At 41.7% G+C, this 21,766-nt stretch overlaps 2 protein-coding genes across 3 annotated transcripts; one reads left to right on the top strand and one right to left on the bottom strand.

The window, feature by feature from the left end:
- Nucleotides 1-278: 278 nt before the first annotated feature.
- On the bottom strand, nucleotides 279-12,106 carry LOC133171326 (caveolae-associated protein 1-like). The gene is made up of 2 exons (XM_061304590.1): nucleotides 11,277-12,106; nucleotides 279-2,719 (listed from the first exon to the last, which is right to left on the bottom strand). The coding sequence occupies exons 1-2, from the start codon at nucleotides 11,811-11,813 to the stop codon at nucleotides 1,883-1,885; spliced, it is 1,374 nt and encodes a 457-aa protein (XP_061160574.1). The 5' UTR covers nucleotides 11,814-12,106; the 3' UTR covers nucleotides 279-1,882.
- LOC133171325 (V-type proton ATPase 116 kDa subunit a 1-like) lies at nucleotides 8,730-20,872 on the top strand. Of its 2 annotated transcripts, XM_061304588.1 has the most exons (23): nucleotides 8,730-9,213; nucleotides 10,559-10,690; nucleotides 13,212-13,347; nucleotides 13,420-13,498; nucleotides 13,590-13,687; nucleotides 13,767-13,895; nucleotides 13,961-14,043; nucleotides 14,184-14,310; nucleotides 14,390-14,472; nucleotides 14,604-14,697; nucleotides 15,244-15,456; nucleotides 15,557-15,707; nucleotides 15,795-15,934; nucleotides 16,006-16,169; nucleotides 16,284-16,374; nucleotides 16,452-16,570; nucleotides 16,644-16,860; nucleotides 16,944-17,051; nucleotides 17,445-17,645; nucleotides 18,175-18,192; nucleotides 18,787-18,904; nucleotides 18,976-19,147; nucleotides 20,275-20,872. In XM_061304588.1, the coding sequence occupies exons 1-23, from the start codon at nucleotides 9,167-9,169 to the stop codon at nucleotides 20,366-20,368; spliced, it is 2,814 nt and encodes a 937-aa protein (XP_061160572.1). In that variant the 5' UTR covers nucleotides 8,730-9,166; the 3' UTR covers nucleotides 20,369-20,872. The 2 variants fall into 2 exon arrangements, with proteins under 2 accessions (XP_061160572.1, XP_061160573.1); XM_061304589.1 differs by lacking the exon at nucleotides 18,175-18,192 and having other exon boundaries at nucleotides 8,733-9,213; nucleotides 17,538-17,645.
- The last annotated feature ends 894 nt before the right edge of the window (nucleotides 20,873-21,766 follow it).

Below are 21,766 nucleotides of genomic sequence, written 5' to 3'. Positions count from 1 at the left end.
AGATTTTTTTTCTTTTGCCTCTTGTTATATGTTGTTATATATAGAACATAATGATTGAAAGCTGTTTACAATTTACAAAAGCAAAACATATTTTTGACTGATACTTTAGTAAACTTAAGGCTATATATGTACCTAATTTCTAGTCGTGCTAGATCAATATTTATAATAATATTTATATATCTGTACGATAGTTGATATTCTGCAATGTGAATTATTTATCAAATTAAATAAAATGATTTAAAAAAAAAAAAGACAACAAAAGGAGGCACACACAACACTGAACTAAATAGCTTTTATTAATTCATTAGTGGTTAAGCAATGAAACATTGTACGATAATCAATTACAACAATGTCAATTCACTTTGAAGTGCCGATCATTAAACCACTAAGATAAATTGTGCATTAAAAAGCTAGAATATTTGTCAATTTGGGCTCAAGAAACTTCTAAATGCAGGATATGTGCCAGCAGCTTTACGCATTATGCTAAAATATTGACCCATATGTGATTATTTACAAAAACAAACACAATTTAAACGTTTCTGTGCTGGAAATAAGCTTGGACCATAAAAGTACTGCAGGACTCGTCACTTAATATACTGTATTCCTCCTCCTATTTGGCTTGACTGACTGTATATTTAAAAAAAACTTGCAAATTGACTTTTATTTTAGTATGCCAAAGGAATGCAGTCATTGCAGAACATACGAAATACTTAGTGAGTTACACAACCCGCAAGGCACTTATCAAATCAGACAACTGAATATTGGTCAAATAAATGTGGAAATTGTTGGACTAGCTTAAACAATTTTGACTGAAATGCTTGGCGTAACACGAGAAGCTGAAATAAACTGCAGACAAAACCATTATGATATAATCAACCCCCAGGGGGCAGTAGCGGACTGCGACACTACACAATCTTTTGGAATTTATATTCACTATCAGGGATATTCAACAGTCTACAACATATTGGTCCTTATCTCGGTTTACACAAATAAAAAAAGAGAGAAAGAAACATCAAAATGTTTCATGGAAATGTGAAAAACCTAAACCTAAACCTAGGAGCCTGGTCTGCTCGTAATTCTTTGGAAAATAAAAAGATGGTAGTTGATTAAATGGTAGATAGTTGGTTAGATACAATGGCTTTTTTATCTGAAGCAAAATCCTGTGATCATTTTTGTGGATAGTTTCCGTATTTTTGATTTCGAAATGAAATAAGAACGTTAAAAAATGTGGAGAATTGAACTTTTGTTGCAATTTGACTGGTACATATATTTCCATATCTATTATTTCCATTAACAAGCCACATCATGTTTGTTTGTGGCACTGAACATCATTCAGTTTATTTACATACGTACATCATGTAAAGGTCAAAGAAATACTGTTGTGGCACCTTTGCAGGCTTCATACTTGACTCCTAAATGAATGCATGCTTGAAGATGGGAGACTGACCTGTGCCAGTCCTGTTCCTTCTATTCTGATTGGACATTGAACATTTGGGTGATTTATTTTCCTCAACTTTTTGGATGAAATAAATAAACCCCAAAAGTTAGGTTGGGCTCCTTTTGATTCAAGTTGGATTATTTATTTTTATTTTGCAGGATTACAATTTGGGAGTACGTAGAAAACCTAACGTACAAGATGTTAAGCATGAACTAAGTGTTGGGTGAATTAACAACCATCAGAACTAGTTTTCTGATCTGTAATCTCACCATGGGTAGCTAAAAAGAAAGCTGTAAGTAGACTTGATCAATGGACATTTAAATTCTGCTCGAGATTATTTGGAAAACAAAACGGATGTGTTCAATCCCGAATATTCTATTCAGTTTTTACAAAAGAACCTTAGGGGTGTTGTAAAAGACGTTTGGAGAATTCCTTGTTCTTGATCTAGTCGCTTTCTCTGTCTTTCTCGTCGTTATCCTCCATCACATCATGGCTTTCCTCCTCTTCTTCTTCGTCTTCATCATCTCCGCCATTCATCATCTCCATGTCGAGCTCCACGCCACCTCCCTCCACTTCTTCATCTACTTCATTGAAGGTCTCAGCATTCTGGGAGACCTCCACCATTTCAGTGCCTTGGACGACCTCAACGGCACCGTCGCGGACTTTCTTGACATGGAAGGTGAAGGGGGGCACCTTGTAGACGGCAGTCTTGGAACGGGCGTAGACCACGTGGTCCGGCGTGAAGGCTTTCTGCATCTTGGTACGGGATACCTGGAGCTTCTGCTTGCGTTCCGGATTGACGGTCATGCGAGTGCCGAGCTTTCCCATCTTCTTCTCAATGTTATGTTTGGTCTTCTCCAGGTTATCCTTGGCCTTTTGCTTTGTATTCTCAATGTTCTCCATGGTTTTCTGTTTGGTCTTCTCCAGATTTGCCTTTGTCTTCTGCTTGGTCTTCTCCAGGTTCTGCTTGGTCCTTGCCTTGGTCTTATCCATTTTCTCCTTGGAGAATACGGTCTTGAGCGTTTGGACACGCTGCAGGCTGCTGCGCTTGATACGTTCGGCACGGGTCTCGTAAAGGACGTCTTCAATGTCCACTCCTTCCTCATCCGAGGAAAGGTCTATTGTCGGTTTGTTTTCCTTCTCTCCCTCTTCCCCCTCCTCTCCGGGTTCCTCCGTAGCTTCCTTCAGCTCTAGCATACTTCCTCCTCTGCTTCCTGATACACCTTCAGACACCCTCATGGACTTGGAAACGTTGAGTTTGGAGGGAACTTTGACTTCATCCTGTGGAGAAGATGACAAAAAGGTCAATAGGAATGACAGAACATTTCACAGACTTTCAGACTTCATCTCAGTCATGCCAGAGGGGGGGACATATTACAGAGGGGAATGCACGTTGGCAAAGGTGAGGCGATGGAAACATGGGTGGTGCACAAACATCATCACCTATAAGCATTCCCCACTGCTCACATTAATCTATGGAGTGACTTGTCTATGCATGTTGTGCGAAAAGTCGAGTAATTTCCCCACGAGGGTTTTAGAGGCTCACTGGCAATAAAATTAAAACACAGAAATTCACATTGTGCAATGTTTTTATTTAGGCCCATGATGACTGTCAACGCCTTTTATTCTAATATACAGTATAATGAATAGCTAACAAAGATTGCTAGCAATATCTCCATTATTTTTAAAGTTTGTAATTTTATTATTGACACGTGAAGTCAATTTAATTTGTCTTTGCGGGCCACATACATTGATGTGGCAGGCCGTATCTGGCCCCCGGGCCTCGGGTTTGAAATCCCCACTAATCCGAATTCACACTGGCAAAACATTTCACGGCACCTCTTGTTTTGTTTTTTTTCTTTCTCCCATCGCCTCCATTGACTTGGCCCATCAATCGGCCAGCCATCTTTCTCCCTTTTCCACAGGCATTTTCCTTTTGTGTGACCCTTCACCTTTGGAATACAATGAACTATGGATTGTTAATGAAGGGATGGAAAAGACACGTAAGGGGTGGAGGGGGGGGACTTCCTTTTTCCATCATGGTCAATCTTGGATGTGCTCGCTCGCGTAAGGCGACACTTGTGCATGTTGTGTGTTTTCCTTTAGTCGAACAAAACAGGAACCCGGACAAAAGACACAGGAAGATGTGAAGCAAGTCCCAGCACAAATTGGATGATGCTTCAGAGAGGTGGGAATTTGCTTCGCAGGAAGATGATAGCATCAAAAGGCTGGAGGCGAGGGAGATGAGGGTGGGGCGCAAAGTGGAGGGGGTCTGGATTCCATTGTTTTCTGGTGAGACTTGATGGCGGTTTTATGAAGGTATTGTATTGCAGTGTCTTGGGTAAACTTGACCTTGAAAGAGGAATCCCGGCTTTCCTGACCAGCTGCGTTGAAAGGAAAACGGAAAATATTCGCCGGGCTGAAATTCTGATTGAAATGTCAATGGGTTTTCTTCATTGCTTGAACGATAGGGTCAAAATGTCTTCCCACGTGCCCACAAAATATTTGGCACTTTAATTTGTAATTGGAAGTCATCTTAACCAATTACCGTAATTTTCAGACTATAAGTCGCACCGGAGTATAAATCGCACCACCATAAAATGCCCAAAAAAGTGAAAAAAAACATATATGTATATAAGTCGCTCCTGAGTATAAGTCGCCCCCCCCCCCCCCACCCAAACTATGAAAAAAACCGCAATTTATAGTTCGAAAATTACGGTAGAAGAAAGAATTCAACTTTTTGCTTTATTGGTACTCCACAAAACTAATCCCAATCCATGTTTGGACTAGTAAAGGCGTATAGAACATGTTTTTGCAACAACAACAAAAAAACAGAGCTGACTTCCTGCTAAATGAGTCATACTTGACTGTTTTTTCATTTCGCCAGCTGACAGTGGTTGTTTGTTCAACCGAGAACGTTTCAACCTGTACGTTTGTGCATTGAAATCTCGTGTGGAGAGTATCTGAGAAAGTTCAAGCATTCGCCGTGTGTTGACTTCCCCAACTCATTTAATGGGACATTGTTCTCCACCAAGCTGCTTTGCCAAAGACAGGCAAGGCAGGAAGCTACACACTCTGAGCTATGGAAAATAGACCAATGAGGTATGCGTTGGTGTGTTTATTTCATTGTCTGCAGAAGCAGCTCTTTTATGCTAGCAAAAAAAAAATCCATTTGTGATTCGCAATCAAACTAGGAGACCTGAGGAAAATGACTATAGTAACAGAAAAGGAGAGAAACATGGCGCTTACCGTAATTTTCGGACTATAAGTCGCGTTTTTTTTTCATAGTTTGGGTGGGGGGGCGACTTATACTCAGGAGCGATTTCTTCTAAAAGGCAACAATGTGTGCGATAAAGTTTGCGAGTGAGTTGCTGAGATCAGCTGGATGATGTGATCAGCACCACGCAGCATTTCTCTTTCATGGTGACAGTATCCATCCTCCTCCTCTCCCCAGCCAGCCACAACAGCCTTTCAGACGAATCCATGTCTTTTGTTTTCATTCCAACTGTCTGCATATTTTGACGTTCATTTTATTCAGGTACCATTGTGCCAATCTCCTACCTAATCTTTTGTCTAATTTCCAATGACGCAATACTGTCACCTTATTGTGACCTTATTCATTTTAAATCTTGCAGCACAGAAATACCTTATATTAAAATACTGAATATATGAAATCAATAAAACCAAATATAAAAAAAGAACAGAATTAAAAAAAAAAAAAAAGAAAAAGGCAAGTTCAAACTGCCTGACTGCCTTACATGGAATAAATGCATTTGATGTGTCCCAATGAAGACATTTTAATGTTGGCCTTGAGTCCAATGAGTCATTGCGGTATTTAATCAGAGGGGACTTTGCTACAACAATAATTTCCAGGCATGCTTTTCTGCCATCTGTGGCCTTGTGTTCATCCACTCTTTCAAGTTGACATTTTGGTTTAAAAAAAAAACCCTCAAACAATGAATCTCCTTTTTCTGCAAGTGATGATTTCTGTGTGCAACTTGTGAGTGAGTGAGTGTATTTGTACACTCTATGGAATCTTCTAGCCTGAGCCCACACTGCAAGCTCTCATCAGGAATCCCGTCATAACACACCTCTCTGTGTTACTCTTTAAGCTACCATGAACTCGCCAGATGTCTTTGTGTGTGTGTGTGTGTGTGTGTGTGTGTGTGTGCATGTACAGTAGTATACCTGCATTCCATGACACAAAATGCTCAAATTGAGGGATTTTCCAGTAAATCCAGGAAAACACAAAATCGTCATGACTTAAGCGGTGATGTAAAGAGGAACTGAATGCGGTTCAAGAGGCAAATGAGGACAGCATATTTCCATTTTATACAGGCCAACTAAATCAACCCATTCAGTCTCTTTCTTTTTTCTTTTTTTTAACTTCACAACTCATGTGCAATGACTTCATAGTGTGCCAAGTGGTCATGGAATTGTAGGCGGACATGAAACAACTTGGTTTCTTAAAGACGAGATCATCCTTGTATTTTAATGTTTTTCAAATTGGATTAGATTTGAAATTGAATATATATTTTATTTGGTTCACTTTTACATACCTACTTTTAGATAGTAGTTGTCGTTCAACCATAAATTGAATATATAACGGGTTTTTATTTGGTTCCCTTCCATATTTACTTTGACATATATTTTTGGATCATTTTGTAGTTCAGGCCTAATCCCAGGAGAAACTAGTTGGGTATTTGTCATGGCTTTGTCCAACGGGGGGAAACACATTTCTCAAGAGAGTACCATGGGAAAGCGTGTGGTGGTCACACGCAGCAGCCTAAAAATCTTGGGAGGGAACTCTCCTTATTTTCCAGTAGTTCCCTTCAATCAGAGACTTGGAAGCGGAGAGAGCAAGATTGCTATATAAAGTGATGGCATGCCACAGCTTCCCCCCCGGCTGGAGCAACGGATGAGTCACCCGCTCTGGTGTTGCATGCTAGCGTGCTTTCTCCCTCTTGGCTTTGATACATTCTTTTTTTTTTTTTACTTCTGTCTGCTGTTCTTTTTCTTCAGATTCCCTTCATTCCTTCGCCCGACACACCTGCGTTTGTTTTCCAGTTTCTCTGTAGTTACTTTGGTCGGAAAGAAGGTCTAAATGCGGCATCAGTGCCAATGAGACAGCTCAGCATCAGCGCCATGGTAACATAACAAATATTTCACTTCCAGATAACCCCCCCGACGACTGTAGATAAATTTTCTCTCCCTACTTCTGGTGTAGTTTTCGAAAAAAGATGGCGCTGACCTCCAGTGTGTTGACTCCCACTTGCATCCACTTATCATGTGGACTTAAACAGGGCAACTTTGTTCTGATGCATCCATGAATCTAACATAAAATAAAGATTTCATGAACTGTTTCCAAGGTTGCAGACATGCTCAAGTGAGGAAGCTGTGGAGCGTTGACTCCTTTTAGCTTTTCCCCCTGCAAGACACAGCTTGCAATTGTTGGCTAGCCCTGGAGGTTGCGTTCACCGCATACTTTGGTCATTCTTCTCATGTACTTTCATGTCGCTACATACACAAATGCACGTATGCAAATATGTCGTTTGCATGTTCCTCACGTGCCTGCTAGGGTTTCCTCGGAGTAATACTTCTGATTTTGACGATTGCCCTGCTCCCGACCCCTTGACCTATATTATGTCCATTTCCCTACACTTGACTAACGGTGACATGGACCCAGAGTAGCATGACAGTGGCTGTTTCCATGGACACCTCTTCTCAATAACAATGGAGGAACTTGGCATTTAGGGGGAGATTTCCAAAGAGGTTTCCTCAACTTCTGTTTGTGTTTGTGCCCGACACTTTAACAATGCAGGAATGCTAAGAGGGAAGTATTTTTTTTTCCCACCCCAGTCTAGTATTGAGCCTATTTTAGGGCCTACACATTTTTGAATTATTGACATTGGTCAATGCAGTGAGTCAAAAGACTTTTTGCGCTGAAGTGAATCTGGAGCAATGCCACTTGTGATTGCAAAATGAAAATGTCCTACTATTTGAAGTGAAATTGAACTACACCTACATCTGGTTCATCACACAATCAACAAAGGTGAGGAAGTCATGAAGTAAAAAAAAAAAAAAAAAAAAAAATGAAGGAATGACTAACACACTGGGCACCTGGAAGGATTAACAACACATACCAAAACTATTGCAACCAGGAAAGTTTGAACAAATAAATAAAATGACTCAGTACTATGGCAACACTCAAACAAATTACGACCAAACTAAAATATACACATTGGAGAATTGGACTCACGAGGAGCAAATAATGAATAATATTCCGAAATAAAGCACACCACGAAACGATCAAACAAAATCAGCAGTCAGTGCAAAACTATCTTAAATATTTACAACATCATGAACACCAGTCATCTAAAGTAAGTCTCATTTGTTAAGCAGTGGGGGGGGGGACTTTTGAAAGTTGTTTTAATTATCAAATAGACATTTGAGTGCCCTTTTAAATATTTAGCACCAAAATCACATGAAAAATTGAATCATGAGGAGAACAAATGTGATTATGTTTTGGTCTAGCCACATCTTGGGAGTATGACTCATCTGTATCTGACTTGTGGGGAAAAGTCAAGAAATGAAAAAGTAGTTTGTGGAAGACACTCTTTCAATGCACAAGTCCAGACATTTTACATTTCTGGTTTAGTCATTATTTTTTAATGATAATCATTTAAAAAATAATCATGTGATGATGAACCAGTCCACATTCCTACTAACTTTCAGATAACTTGTCATGGTATAGTGCAAAAAATTAACTTTGTTTGCCATCACATGAGTGTCACACAGTGTTGGTCAGTAGCAAGTTGTTAGACAAAGTCAAGAATTGTTTGGAAAACCTTTTTTCTTTTTTTAGTCCCAGTCCTTTTGCCACAAAAGCACATATTGTCAGTAAACCAGTGTGCCAAGTCTTTGAGGTCCCACTGTGGTTGCGTTGGTACCCCACAAGGGTGCTCCAAAAAATAGTACATCATTTGAAATACAAAACCTTTTCCAAATTTCTCCCAACTGTGATGAGAATGAATGTTCTTGGCCATATTAGACTCAGGAAGTATTTGATGTAAACAATCCACTGTTGTGGTGTACATTTCAACGCAAGTTCTTCTTCGTGACTAAACAGGAACATGCTCTCAATAGCGCTTTCCTTCTCACAATCAAACAAGTATGAGATGGCTGTTATTTTTAGACCTCTCTCTCTCTCTCTCGCTCTTACATTGCCGTTGTCTCTCACCCTCAATTTTGCCACCCTGCTGTAACACACACAGTTTATACTTAATGAACCTCGGAAGAAAAACAAAAAGGAAACGTACTGGTCTCTGTCGAAAGAACATTTCACACAATCTGGCTTGTAAAGTAAGCCCAGAGCTTTTGAGACCATGATGTCCATATTTGGGCCTGGGTCGACCTGTGAAAGAGGGGGGGGGGTTGAGTTCTTAACAATGGAGCAGAATGCTCTGCGGAGCTTTCTGATGATTTTATGGAAAGCGCAAGGAGTCAAATGTAAGAAAAGGGATGTTAGGTAGGGCGTGGCAGCTTGACGAGGAAAAGATGTCGTGACTTATGTGCGGAGGTGTTGAGAGGGAGGAACAGAGGAATCAGTATTGGAAGCAAATTTGTTCCACGTGAAGATGAGTAGGCAGAGAGCACAATGGCTGCCTGTGTCATGAATCAGCTGTCTAAATATGCTTTCATCAGAACACACCCAAGATCACAGTAGGGATGGATTCCTTTAGCACCTTGACACTTCAGCATTTTGACCCATCGCCGTAAGTGAGAGGGGTGACATATTCTTCTTAATCGTCCTCTCCTCCTATCTCATGTTATCACTTTCTATTGGGTAGTGTCCGTCTTGCGCATCGCCATATTTGGGGCAAAGGTGCACGCTTGATCCCCGAGGCACCATCGGAATGCAGGACAAGGGGGATAGTACATTTGGGCTTCTGGAGAAAGTGAGAAGATGTCTACAGGAAAAATAAAGTTCAACTACAAAGCACTTCTCGTGCTGTGTCCTCCCTGCATGGACCGTCTCATGCAATAAACACCACTTAGTGTGTTTTGGTTAGCAGCAGAGTGCCAGGGCCTGCAGGGCAGGGTAGTAGGTACCGTAATTCTCGGACTATAAGTCGCGGTTTTTTTCATAGTTTGGCTTATACTCAGGAGCGACTTATATACATATATATGTTTTTTTTTCACTTTTTTGGGCATTTTATGGCTGGTGCGACTTATACTCTGGTGCGACTTGTAGTCCGAAAATTACGGTATGTGTGTTTTAGTTGTCATCAGGGTTAGAGTAGTTTGGGATTTAACATTCTACTTCTGATTTTGTTTTTTTTAAATTCAGTTAATTGGTAATAATCTTCCACGTACGGCAAAGTCACTGGCCTCATTCAACCTCCTTTGCTGTGTTCCAGGTCGTCATGGCAACGGGAGCAGTTGTTTTTGTTTTTGCCCAGAGTACGCAGTTGGGAAACGGTCATAATTACATTTCACGACGACGTCAAACTTGTGATTTGAGTGCGTTAGAGGAAGAACGAGCCCAAGCGATTGTTGTCAACGCTTATTATCATAATAATGGCCAGACTTCAAACTCGGATATCTGTTTTCTTGATCAATTATAAGCAGAAGTGGCCACTCTCTTAAAGTTTATGTAAATTCTGACTTCAATTTGACAAGTTCAGACACGAGTTAGTCTCAAGTGCCTAAAAATGGAGCTCCCAAATGTGAGCAGCTGCATGGAGACTGAAAGAAACAGAGAGGGATGTTGGGCCAAGACATGATGTCTGAGTCAAGGGTGGAAACTCTGAATGTTCTAGCGCCACTGTGCAAAAAAAGCTGCAAGCTATTACACATCACACTGCTGCCTCACAGGCTAAAAAAAGAAAATAGGACTCCCCTGAATTCCCATCAAAGCAATGCATTTTTTTCCCTCTTCAAATCTACTACAGCACTGTATTTCCCTTCTCTTCTTTTTGTTTTTTTAATTATTACCTGAAACACAACCCGCAACACACTATTTTCCAGGTTTGGTTTGAAAATGGGTCGACTTGACGGATTTTGGATGACTTTGACAAGCAGTAAGCATTCTCACATGTGAAGGCTTGTATTGTTCAGGTCGATCCATCATGGATGGAAGGAAAATATTTGGAAGGCACCTGGAGTGGATTCCAAGTGCTCAACCAATGGGCACTCGGGGCGGGGTGGTGTAATGCAACATCTGGGATCAAAAACCAAATCCACTACATGGTAAGTTACTTATCGTCCACCACATAATTGTAAGAAGACAAAAAATATTTTAACGTTTTGGGGAAACAGGAAAAAATGTAAAATACATTGTTAATTTTTTTTAAATGAACTTCAACAGTATGGGCAAACAAATAAGTGTATTGTATTTTTATATATTTTTGTTTTTTGTTCACTATTTTCACTTTGTTTCTTCACTTTTTCCTCGCCCTCCTGGGGGTTTAAGATCAGAGTGTGTCATTAATATTTGTCAATTGTGAGCAAGTGAAGCCCTTGGAGACGTTTCTGTGATTAAGGGCTAAATAAATAAGCTTGGGCTGTATATAAATAAAATTTAAAAAAATATATCTATCAAAACATGAAGCCTATTTAATTATGCAAGACTGTCACTCCAACATTTTAGCCACACCCTTGCAAGTCATCTGCGTAAATTGACTCCCATCGTATGAATCCAACATTCATACAGAAGAAACAATGTCTGATTTCCATATAAAGCTAGGCAGCATCACCTTTTTACGTTTGTTCGATATTAAAAAGTTGAAAGTTTTGTTCGCAAGAAGGCCACACCCTTTCAGCTTCTCTCACCCACCTGATAGATCATGACTTTAAAGTTGCGTCTCTTCAGCAGCTCGGCCTCGTTGGTCTCCAGTTTCTTGATTTGTCCTCCTTGCTTCTCCAAGTTGGCTCTTACAGTCTTGACGTTGACGCTCACTTTGCGTACTTTCTCCATCATCTTGTTGACGCTGTTGGACGTGGTGCTGTGGTCCTTGGTCAGCTTGGTGAGCTCGCCTTGGATGTTGCTCACCGAGCGCTCCATCTCTTGCTGCCTGGACTCCAGCCCGGTCTGGGTCTGCTGGATCTGGTCCACGGCCCCGATGATCTTGTCGAGCAAAGACAGCACCAGCACTCCGTTCACTTGCTGGTCCGGCTTGCCCGATCCATCCTTGTCTTCTGCGGCCTCGCCTTCTGTTTCCATGGCGGACAACTCTTTCTTTGCCGCTGCAAGGACGTCGTCTTCATCTTCCGAAGGACGGACGTTGACTTCGTCGTCGTCTTCGGAGATCTCGGTGAGGGAATGTGGCTCGAGCTGAGCGCTTGAGCACTCCAGTGCTTCCATTGCTGCCATGTCAGTGTGGGTTTCAAGTGCTAACAGATCTTCACTTGCTCTTCTTGCTCGCTCCTGCTGGATTTTTCCACCTGCTGCTGTGCCTCTCTTATTTTCTGAGATCTTTTTCTGCCTCAGGCATAAATGCACACCCTCTGCGTTTGTCAAATCCTGTGTTCAGGCCACTTTGGAGGTGGTGCCAAGCAAAGCTGCACGTTACCACATGAGCTCTGGGATGCGAATGCCTCACCAGCCAGAGAAACCCTTAAGTCAAGCTGCAACCAACAGTGTTTTCTCTCTCTCTCTCTCTAGCCACTCTCCTTTTTTCCATTCGCCTCTCCCCCTGTCATTAAAGTCCTCCCTTTTCCCCTCCCATACACAAATTTGGGATGGACACAGTGAAGGGGAAAAAAAGTTAGGCTATGCAGCTCCTCCCTTTTGTTACTATCAGTGGGGTTGATTTGTGTATACAAATACTTAGAGCCACCGAAATGTCAATTAAGTCACTCGATTTATTCTCTTAAAAGACACTAACTCACACATACGTATCAACTCCACACACTGGATTTCAACCATCAACTTCATTCATTCATTCATTTCATTTTTCCCTACATGCTTCTATTATGTGTTTCTGCAAAGGGGCTTCAAAATAAAAGTGTGCAAATAAAGCTGTGAAGAAAATGATTGATAATAAACTATTTGATTTGTTAAAATTATTTTATGGACCTGTGCTTAATTGTGATCTGTGTTGTGTGCAGTCAGCGGCCATCGATTCAATTTGCACCGTTTTATGCTTTTATTTTGGTTTCAACAACGGATGTCCGAATTCACCTTTAGTAGATCCAACTTGACGACCGTAGCATCCTTAGGGCTCGGCAGGCCAGAGATTTTATTTGACAAATTACACGTATCAGCGGTAAGTATAAGAATACGTCCATGAATATTTTTTAATGCATTCTAGTCGTTTATTAACATGTTCAGCGCTTGTGCGTCATTTTTTTCCCAAACCTGTTACCTCCTCCATAATATGGATTGTAAGGACGACTATGCGAAATCGTTTCTGTCGTTCGATTTCGGACATTATTTAGCGATCACAGGTTGAATTTTTTTTTTAACTGTAAACAACAACAATGGAGATGGTGGTTGAGAGAGAATGTCGGGGCAATAGATGCTGGCTGTCGCGGTGATGGAAGTCAGCAGGCAGGCAGCATCATGGCGTCCTTGAGCTGAAGGGCAGTGCTGCAGTAAGAAGGATGCTCACGACAGATGCTCAAGCTAACACAGAGTCAAGGATAATAAAATAACCCCAATTGACATTTTGTTACATGGCAGAGGCAGAATGTTAAAAGTGCTTTGTGTTCCTGTTGACCAATAAGCTTGGTGAGTGGCTTTTTTAAAAATTATTTTTTATGTGTGTAGCTGGTTGGTCATCATCATCATGGGGGAACTATTCAGGAGTGAGGAGATGACACTGGCCCAGCTCTTTCTCCAGTCAGAGGCTGCTTACTGCTGTGTCAGTGAACTGGGAGAACTTGGCATGGTCCAATTTAGAGATGTAAGTAACATCATGACCGTTTTTGCGTGATGTCGATTTTGACTTGCCTAACAAGGACATTTCCATTGGCAGCTCAATCCGGACGTGAATGTGTTCCAGCGGAAGTTTGTGAATGAAGTGAGAAGATGTGAGGAGATGGACAGGAAATTAAGTCAGTCATTCAGGCAGTTTAATGAATTCTATTTATGTGTGATTATGTAAAAAAAAAAAAGGCAGTAAAACTCTCTCACTGCTTGGAATAGGATTTGTGGAGAAGGAGATCAAGAAAGCCAATATTCCAACCGTTGACACCGGGGAAAATCCTGAGGTTCCTTTTCCAAGGGATATGATCGATTTGGAGGTAAACTCATTTGATTTGGCCATCGAGATAAAATCGATGAATCAATTGATTTGGTCACCTCTGCCGTTTTGCTTTGCAGGCTACCTTTGAGAAGTTGGAAAACGAATTGAAGGAGATCAACACGAACCAGGAAGCTCTGAAGAAGAACTTCCTGGAGTTGACGGAGCTCAAACACATTCTTCGTCGAACGCAGCAGTTCTTTGATGAGGTTTTGTGGCTCTCTCTATGTTGGTTGTCGTAAAATGAATTACAAGGTTGTGTTGTTTTTGTTAGATGGAGGATCCCAACTTATTGGAAGAGTCATCAGCCCTCATGGAAGGCAACGAAGGGGGAAGAGGTGCTCCCCTCAGATTGGGGTAAAGCATCAGAGAATATTTGTTATGATTACTTGAAAGCAATACTATAATAATATCATATATATTATAATAATCGATGAATCGACAAGTAATCAAACCAAAGACTAACTTGTGTTCTAACCGGTCTTCTCATTGTACAGATTTGTGGCGGGGGTGATCAGTCGAGAAAGAATTCCAACTTTTGAGAGAATGCTGTGGCGCGTGTGCCGTGGTAACGTTTTCTTACGGAAGGCAGAGATCGAAGACCCGCTGGAGGACCCCGCCACAGTCAGTACACAAAAAGCATCTTTTCGGGTAGGAAATCAATCATAAAGAAATGGAGGTTTTTCATTATTCTCTCACACAGGGAGACCAAGTCCACAAATCGGTCTTCATCATTTTCTTCCAAGGTGATCAGTTGAAGAACAGGGTGAAAAAGATTTGTGAGGGGTGGGTGTCTTTATCCTTTTATTTTGAAATGCACTTCATCTCTTCAGAGACCCAACTATTTTGATTTTATTTTTCCAAAATCTCTTTCCCTTTCATGTGAGTTGACTGAGCTTATTTTTTTTCCCCTCCAGGTTCCGTGCCTCTCTGTACCCTTGCCCAGAGACTCCACAAGAGAGGAAAGAGATGTTAGCTGGAGTCAACAGCCGTATTGACGATCTCCAAATGGTACATTCCCTTTTTTTTTTTTTATTCAATAAACCGAGCAATGATCAAACATTCTGAACTCTTGCTAGAAGAATTGAGCAAAACAGGACAATAAAAATGACTCGGTAATCCATATAATAAACTATTGTGATATAATTAACATTCATTTTGAAAGTGGGTTTCTTATTCTTTGTGGCAAAGTTGTTCACTTCAAAACAACCAATTAATCAGAAAGTCTACAACAGGTCATTTGTCTTCAGGCTCCAATCAATGTGTAACAAAATCCATTGTTGTGTCAACGGGTCTTTTTGTGCACTGGCTCTTATCTGCAAAAGTGGTTTGTCCGCTATCAAAAAATTGTGCTGACATACATCATTTATCCCGCTCATACAATAGAACATTTGCCTGGGCTTTTCAAACACACTAATTATTTGCCATATCGGCAAATCGACATACATTTGCAACAAAACAGAAAAAGCCATTCATCAGGTTCTGAATTGGAATCCCCTGCTTATGCGGAAGATGTTAACTTTGATACCAACTAATGCTTTGATTTTGCCAACACAGGTTCTGAACCAGACCGAGGACCACCGTCAGCGAGTGTTGCAGGCCGCCTCAAAGACGATGCGAGTGTGGTTCATCAAGGTTCGCAAGATGAAGGCAATTTACCACACTCTGAATCTGTGCAACATCGACGTGACCCAGAAATGTCTGATCGCCGAAGTCTGGTGCCCGGTCTCGGACCTGGACTCGATCCAGTTTGCCCTACGCAGAGGAACGGTGAGTTTCTGGAATTATACTTCACAGAAATGAATGAAAATTGAAAGCACATTTTAAAATAAAAGAGTGTTTAAAATAACAGAACATTTGAATTTGACAGGAACGAAGCGGTTCCACTGTGCCATCAATCCTCAACAGGATGACAACCAAACAGACTCCGCCCACTTTTAACAAGACCAATAAATTCACCTCCGGCTTTCAGAACATTGTGGATGCATATGGCATTGGAAACTACAGGGAAATCAATCCAGGTCACGTCATTTGAAGAAACCATCGAATTTCCGTGTGGCTGTGGTGAATTTGGACAAATTGACAAATCTTTCTCTTCCCTACTGCAGCTCAATACACCATCATCACCTTCCCTTTCCTGTTTGCTGTCATGTTTGGCGACATGGGTCATGGGCTTCTAATGACCTGCGCTGCTCTTTATTTAGTCATCCGAGAAAGTCGCCTCCTCGCCCAGAAAAGTGACAATGAGGTATTGTCAAATTGGACACTTGGAATGTGAAGACATGCATTGGCCGCTCTCTATCTTCTATTTCCCTTCAGATGTTCAATATGGTGTTTGCTGGACGCTACATCATATTGCTCATGGGGATCTTCTCCGTCTACACAGGCGTCATTTACAATGATTGCTTTTCCAAATCACTAAACATGTTTGGCTCTGGATGGAGTGTCAGGCCCATGTTTGGCCCCAAAGGAGCCAATTGGTCGTAAGTCGTAATTTTATACAGTACAGTATTATCTTTTATTTTATTGTTAAACAATCAAAAAAAAAAAAAAACAACAACACAATATATTCCTAATGTTCTCCTGTCATACTGAAGGTTCCAAACGCTTGACGGAAACGCAGTGCTACAGTTGGACCCGGCAATCCCTGGCGTGTTCAATGGGCCTTATCCTCTGGGAATTGACCCGGTAAAACACAAAATGAACATCTTATCATTGAAATGAGGGAGTTGAGTTGATATTAAGTCCAGCTGTCATGTGTGTAGATCTGGAATATTGCCACCAACAAGCTGACGTTCCTCAACTCCTTCAAAATGAAGATGTCTGTCATCCTCGGTGTTATCCACATGCTGTTTGGAGTTTCTCTGAGTCTTTTTAACCATTTGTAAGCACCGCCGCATTTTATTTTTTCCTTTGATTGATTCAACTTATTTGAAAAAGGTTGTGTCTCACTGCAGGTACTTCAAGAAGCCACTGAACATCTTCCTGGGCTTCATTCCCGAGATTGTTTTCATGTTCAGCCTGTTTGGTTACCTGGCCTTGCTGGTCTTCTACAAATGGACGGCTTACGATGCATTGACTTCCAAAGATGCTCCCAGCTTGCTCATCCACTTTATCAACATGTGCCTCTTCAATTACAGTGACCCCACGACCAAATCCCTCTATGCGGGACAGGTGCTATTTCCCCTCATTCTCTTCTTGATTTCTTTTTTACCCTGCCTGAGTGTTTGTTTCCATCTCTGTGTTTGAATCTTTAGATGGGGATCCAGATTTTGCTGGTGCTCATTGCCCTCGCATGTGTCCCCTGTATGCTGGTTGTGAAAACCTTGGTGCTTCGGCGTCAGCACCTGTGGAAAAAGCACCTGGTATGTCCATTTCCGTACGCACTCTTCAAACTCTTTGCAATGTAACCTTTTGTTTTTTTTTGCTTCTATTCTGTCTTTCAGTAAATGTTGTTGTTTTGCCATGAAATGCTTAAAGCTTGCCTTGAAAGCGCTCTGAAAATCCGAGGGCACCCTAAAAACAGATGATGTCCATCCGCAAAATGTTTGGACCCTCCGAGAAGTCATTTCACCACGGCTAAATGCAATATTATTCAAAACTTGATATATTATCGGCTAAGATATTTCGATCGTTCTCGAAGTCGGCGTGATTCTAGTTGGAGAGACTTGGACATCTGTTGAGGGTGCCATGTTCAAATGTCGCTGCTGCAAGGCTCGCTTTAAGCCCGACAAAGCTTTTGTGACTTTTGTATCTAGTCACAGAAGATTCAAGAAACCCCTGCAGAGAATCTAGCGCAATCTTTAGAGAAAACAGGCGTGTCCTCATCATGCACCGGACTCACCCAACAGGGCACTCAGAAGTTCGGAGGAGTGCGGGTGGGCAACGGGCCCACGGAGGATGAGGCTGGGATCATGGACCACGACCAGCTCTCCCAACACTCAGAGGAGGAAGATGAGGTGAGCTATGTTGAATTTGGAAGAAGATTTTTTTTTTCATTATTAATACATTTATTTCATTTTCATTGAATGTATTATTTTATTTCTTTGATGAAAATGTACAATTGATTTCATCTTTATTTCATGTTCTATTTCATTTGATTTGATCTTTATTTCACTTTCTCTCCTGGGTAGTAGGAGGAGATGGTGCAATGTGTACTTTTCAAATACTGTAGAAAGGGAGGCCTGTGATGGACTAGAGCAGATAAGAGTCGTCGGATTTTCCATTTCAGAAACGTAAACACTGAGGTGTTTTTCATGAGAACCAGGGAATGGAATTTGTGAAAATACCACCCAGTTGACTCAGAGCTTTGGTGTCCCCCAGGTCTGCTGCATACTACGTTGGAGTGTTTATGTTGTGATAACATATTGCATAACTGGGATTGAATTGAACAGGACGACATTCATCGCCATTTTTTCCAAGGCATTTTGAAATATTTCACTCCGTTACCAAACTGATACTAATCTTTCACATTTCCTTACTTTCAAGCACGCAGAGGAAGAGCCGGTAAGAAACGACGCGGCCTTTCATTTCAGCATGCTTGGTGTCTTACAAATCGGACATTTTGTGTTTTCAATTTCAAGAAACTTTGCAGGTGGGCGGGCATCTATTAGCCAAAAGAAGACTAGGGATTTTAAAATACTATATGATTCGAATTGAGAAAATAATGGCTCCTGAGAAACAAGCGTTCCCCCATATCTCCACCGTATCTCCGAGAGCATCCACCGTGACATCAGACTGGCCGCCACTTTTGTTTTCTCTAGCCACTTACGTTGGAGACCCTTTGAATGGGAACAATGAAGCAACTTCCATGAACTCAATTCCATGAGTCCAAGAACAAAAGACAAGCATGGAAAGCGGAAACCCGGCCGGGCAGCGCCAAGCCAAATTCAGCAATAGCCCCGCCCACTTTATACAGGAAAGGCTTGTCTTGTTCCAGGATGGTGTGAATGGAGCGACAATACACAAACATGTTCACTTCTAATGATCCTGTCGGACAAAGCACAGTATTTCCTACAAACCCTGATTTCTTTCACTTGCTTGCACGACATTTGGAGCAAAAAGTAAAAAAGGTGAACTTTTTTTTCCTCACCCCACCAGTTTGACTTTGGTGATGTGGCTGTCCATCAAGCCATCCACACCATCGAGTACTGTCTGGGATGCATCTCCAACACGGCCTCTTATCTCCGTCTTTGGGCCCTGAGCTTGGCTCACGCGCGTGAGTGAAAACACACACACGCGGCAAATGTTCTCCAGTGATGCATTTTGGTTCTTCATTCCTTTGTTCAGAACTGTCAGAGGTGCTGTGGTCCATGGTAATGCGCCTGGGTTTGTCCTCCCGGAGCGGTGGCGGTTTCTTCGGCCTCACCATCATCTTTGCGGCGTTCGCCACCCTCACGGTCGCCATTCTGCTCATCATGGAGGGGCTGTCTGCCTTTTTACACGCCCTACGTCTTCACTGGTGAGAAACAAACACAGCAGTGGCCATATTTGTTCACCATAACATCGTACATTGACAAAAAACATGCGCTGTCATTTTTCACCTCTTGAACCGAGTATCTCTGCCAAAGAGCATCTTGACAAGTACATGAAGAATGAACGGAACATGAAAAGTGCTTTACCAAACTATGAGCTCAAGGGACTTAAAATAACTCACGCCCAGATCCATCGCCTCCTTGCACCATGCTGATACAACCTGCCCGGTTGAGTACACACCAGTCAAACATTGGCCCATTAGAGTACATCATCAACACTCCATTCCCACTATTATTTATGAATAATGCCAATTATCTGTTTGCAATGCAAAGGTCAGTCGCTACCTGGGTAGTGTCTCACATTATCGACTCCATACATTACACTCCTTGGAGGAGAATGCTACTCGGTTAATAAAGCAGAAGCGTGTCAGCTCAACAGGTATCCGCTAAGGTTAAAAATGAGGCCTGGAGTATTTTTCACGGATATGAGCGAATGGAAATAGTGGCGCTCACAGTTAACAGCAGTCAACATCGGCCCTCCGCTTCGGTGCCTGTTCTTCACACGCGCGTGCTGATGAGTTGTCTGCTCACAAATGACTACAAGGCCAAAGTGCTGTGTGTCATGCACAAGAGTTTTTCCATTTCCACACATGTGGAGGGAGGGAGGGAGGTTGGCAGATGAGAGGATCTCTCGTTTCTTTCCACATTTTAAGTGTTACCCTCTCACGCCACTGGTAGACCAAATATTTGCCAGGGCTTGGAGACATTCCTGGGCAGCTCCCCTCAATGGCTGAGGCCGGGCTCCAGAGGGAACTGACACCCCACCCCGTTCTTTTTAGCCTTTGGTGTATTGCATCAATTTGCACTGATAAGATAGGTGGAGCTGATGTTGTGTGGTTTTCCTCTTTTGTAATAAACAGATAAATAAATGGATACATAAATAAATAAATGGATAAAAGAAATCAAATAAATAAGTAAATACAAAAAAGAATAAGTTGCTACAGATGTTTGTATGAAAGAACAAATTATTCTTGGAACTTTGTGGCGCTGAGGAAGAACCTATATAGCCCTCTGACTGAGCACATACTTATTCCATGCCATTCTTTCTTTTCAGGGTGGAGTTCCAGAATAAATTTTATTCTGGCCAGGGCTTCAAGTTTGTCCCCTTTTCATTTGAAAGCATCCTGGATGGAAGATTTGACGAATAATCATCAGGGAGGTCTAGTCTTCTCTCTTCCTATCTGTGTGCATGAACCCTGGTGCAAATCTCTGTTTCCCTCTAGTGGCAATCCAAAAAACGTTGTTGTTTGTGCTATAAGTAAATGAACTATTGTAACTTTCAATACCCCATCATGCTGGTTGGTATTGTGTTCACTTGCAAAAAAAAAAAATCCTTTTATTTATGTATTTATTGTCGAATAGATTCAGTGAGGCTTGATGTCATTTCCTGTTGTGAGTCTCAAGCGGGCCACTTTGAAATTTAAGGCTGTGGAAAAAAATGGTAAGATCCATTCACTTAACCACAAGAAGCCATATCAGTATTTTATTATTTTCCTACAAAAACTATATAGAGAGAATTTCGGCCATTTAAAACCACACAGCAATGTTATTGTGAGACGACAAAATAGTCCTCTGGTAAGATGGTGTTACCTGCTGTCTCCTGCATGTCTTCTGTGTAAATTGTAGAGGAAAGTTTGTCTTTCAATGATCATCTATTTCAGGGGTCACCAAACTACGGCCCGCGGGCCGGATACGGCCCGCGGGACCGTTTAATCCGGCCCGCCAACCCTGAACAAATTGTATTATTAAACTTTTTTTTTTTTTTTTTTGCTCATTTTGCCTGCAATGACTGCGTTTGCCCAGTAGATGGGGAAGCGCTCGCCTGCGCATTTACTACCGGAAGCCGTGTCAGAAAGCTCGGTGCACACTCACAAGTGCGTGTACGGACATGGCGCACTCGCGCTCTATTTGTATCAGTCCCGAATTTAGAGCGTGGGCTGTGACGACAGCATTCTTGTAATTTGCGCGCTGAGCTTTCAGATGCAGTTTTGCGCTAAAGCCACCCACAAACCTTCCCCTGGAATCCTTCCGTTAAAATGTCGCCCAAGTAAAGCAGGGTGAACACAGTGCCGAGCGTTTAAAAGAGTTGCCAATTTGGCTCGACGTACGCGACGTGACGTTCAGCCACATGAACGTCAACATCTACCCGTCACAGATCGAGGTAAACGGACAAACACCTCGGATCTCGCCTAAGAATTGCCACAACAAATTTTACTCCAGACTATGACGCACTATCAAACTTTAACAAAAAAGACAGCAGTGTCTACAAGCCTACTGGAACCTACAAAAGGATTATAAGGAAGGAACACAAGAACTTTAAGAGACTGCTCATATGTGTCAGAGAGGTTCTGCTCTGACAACTGAGCTGAACTTTTATCTGTTAAGATTGTTCATGGCACAACAGAAAGTTAATGTTCCATGTTTTTTTTTCTATGAAGAACCCAGAGAGAGTTATTTAGTTATTTATTTCCTGTTTTTTCTGTGAAGAACTCAGAGAGGGTTTAGTTATTATTTATTTCATTAATAGTGTTATTATTTGTTTCCTG

This window comes from Syngnathus typhle, linkage group LG18 (assembly GCF_033458585.1).
Source record: "Syngnathus typhle isolate RoL2023-S1 ecotype Sweden linkage group LG18, RoL_Styp_1.0, whole genome shotgun sequence".
In the NCBI taxonomy this organism is placed as follows: Eukaryota; Metazoa; Chordata; class Actinopteri; order Syngnathiformes; family Syngnathidae; genus Syngnathus; species Syngnathus typhle.
Note: the sequence above shows the minus strand (reverse complement) of the source record. Positions and strands in the feature narration are given on the sequence as shown.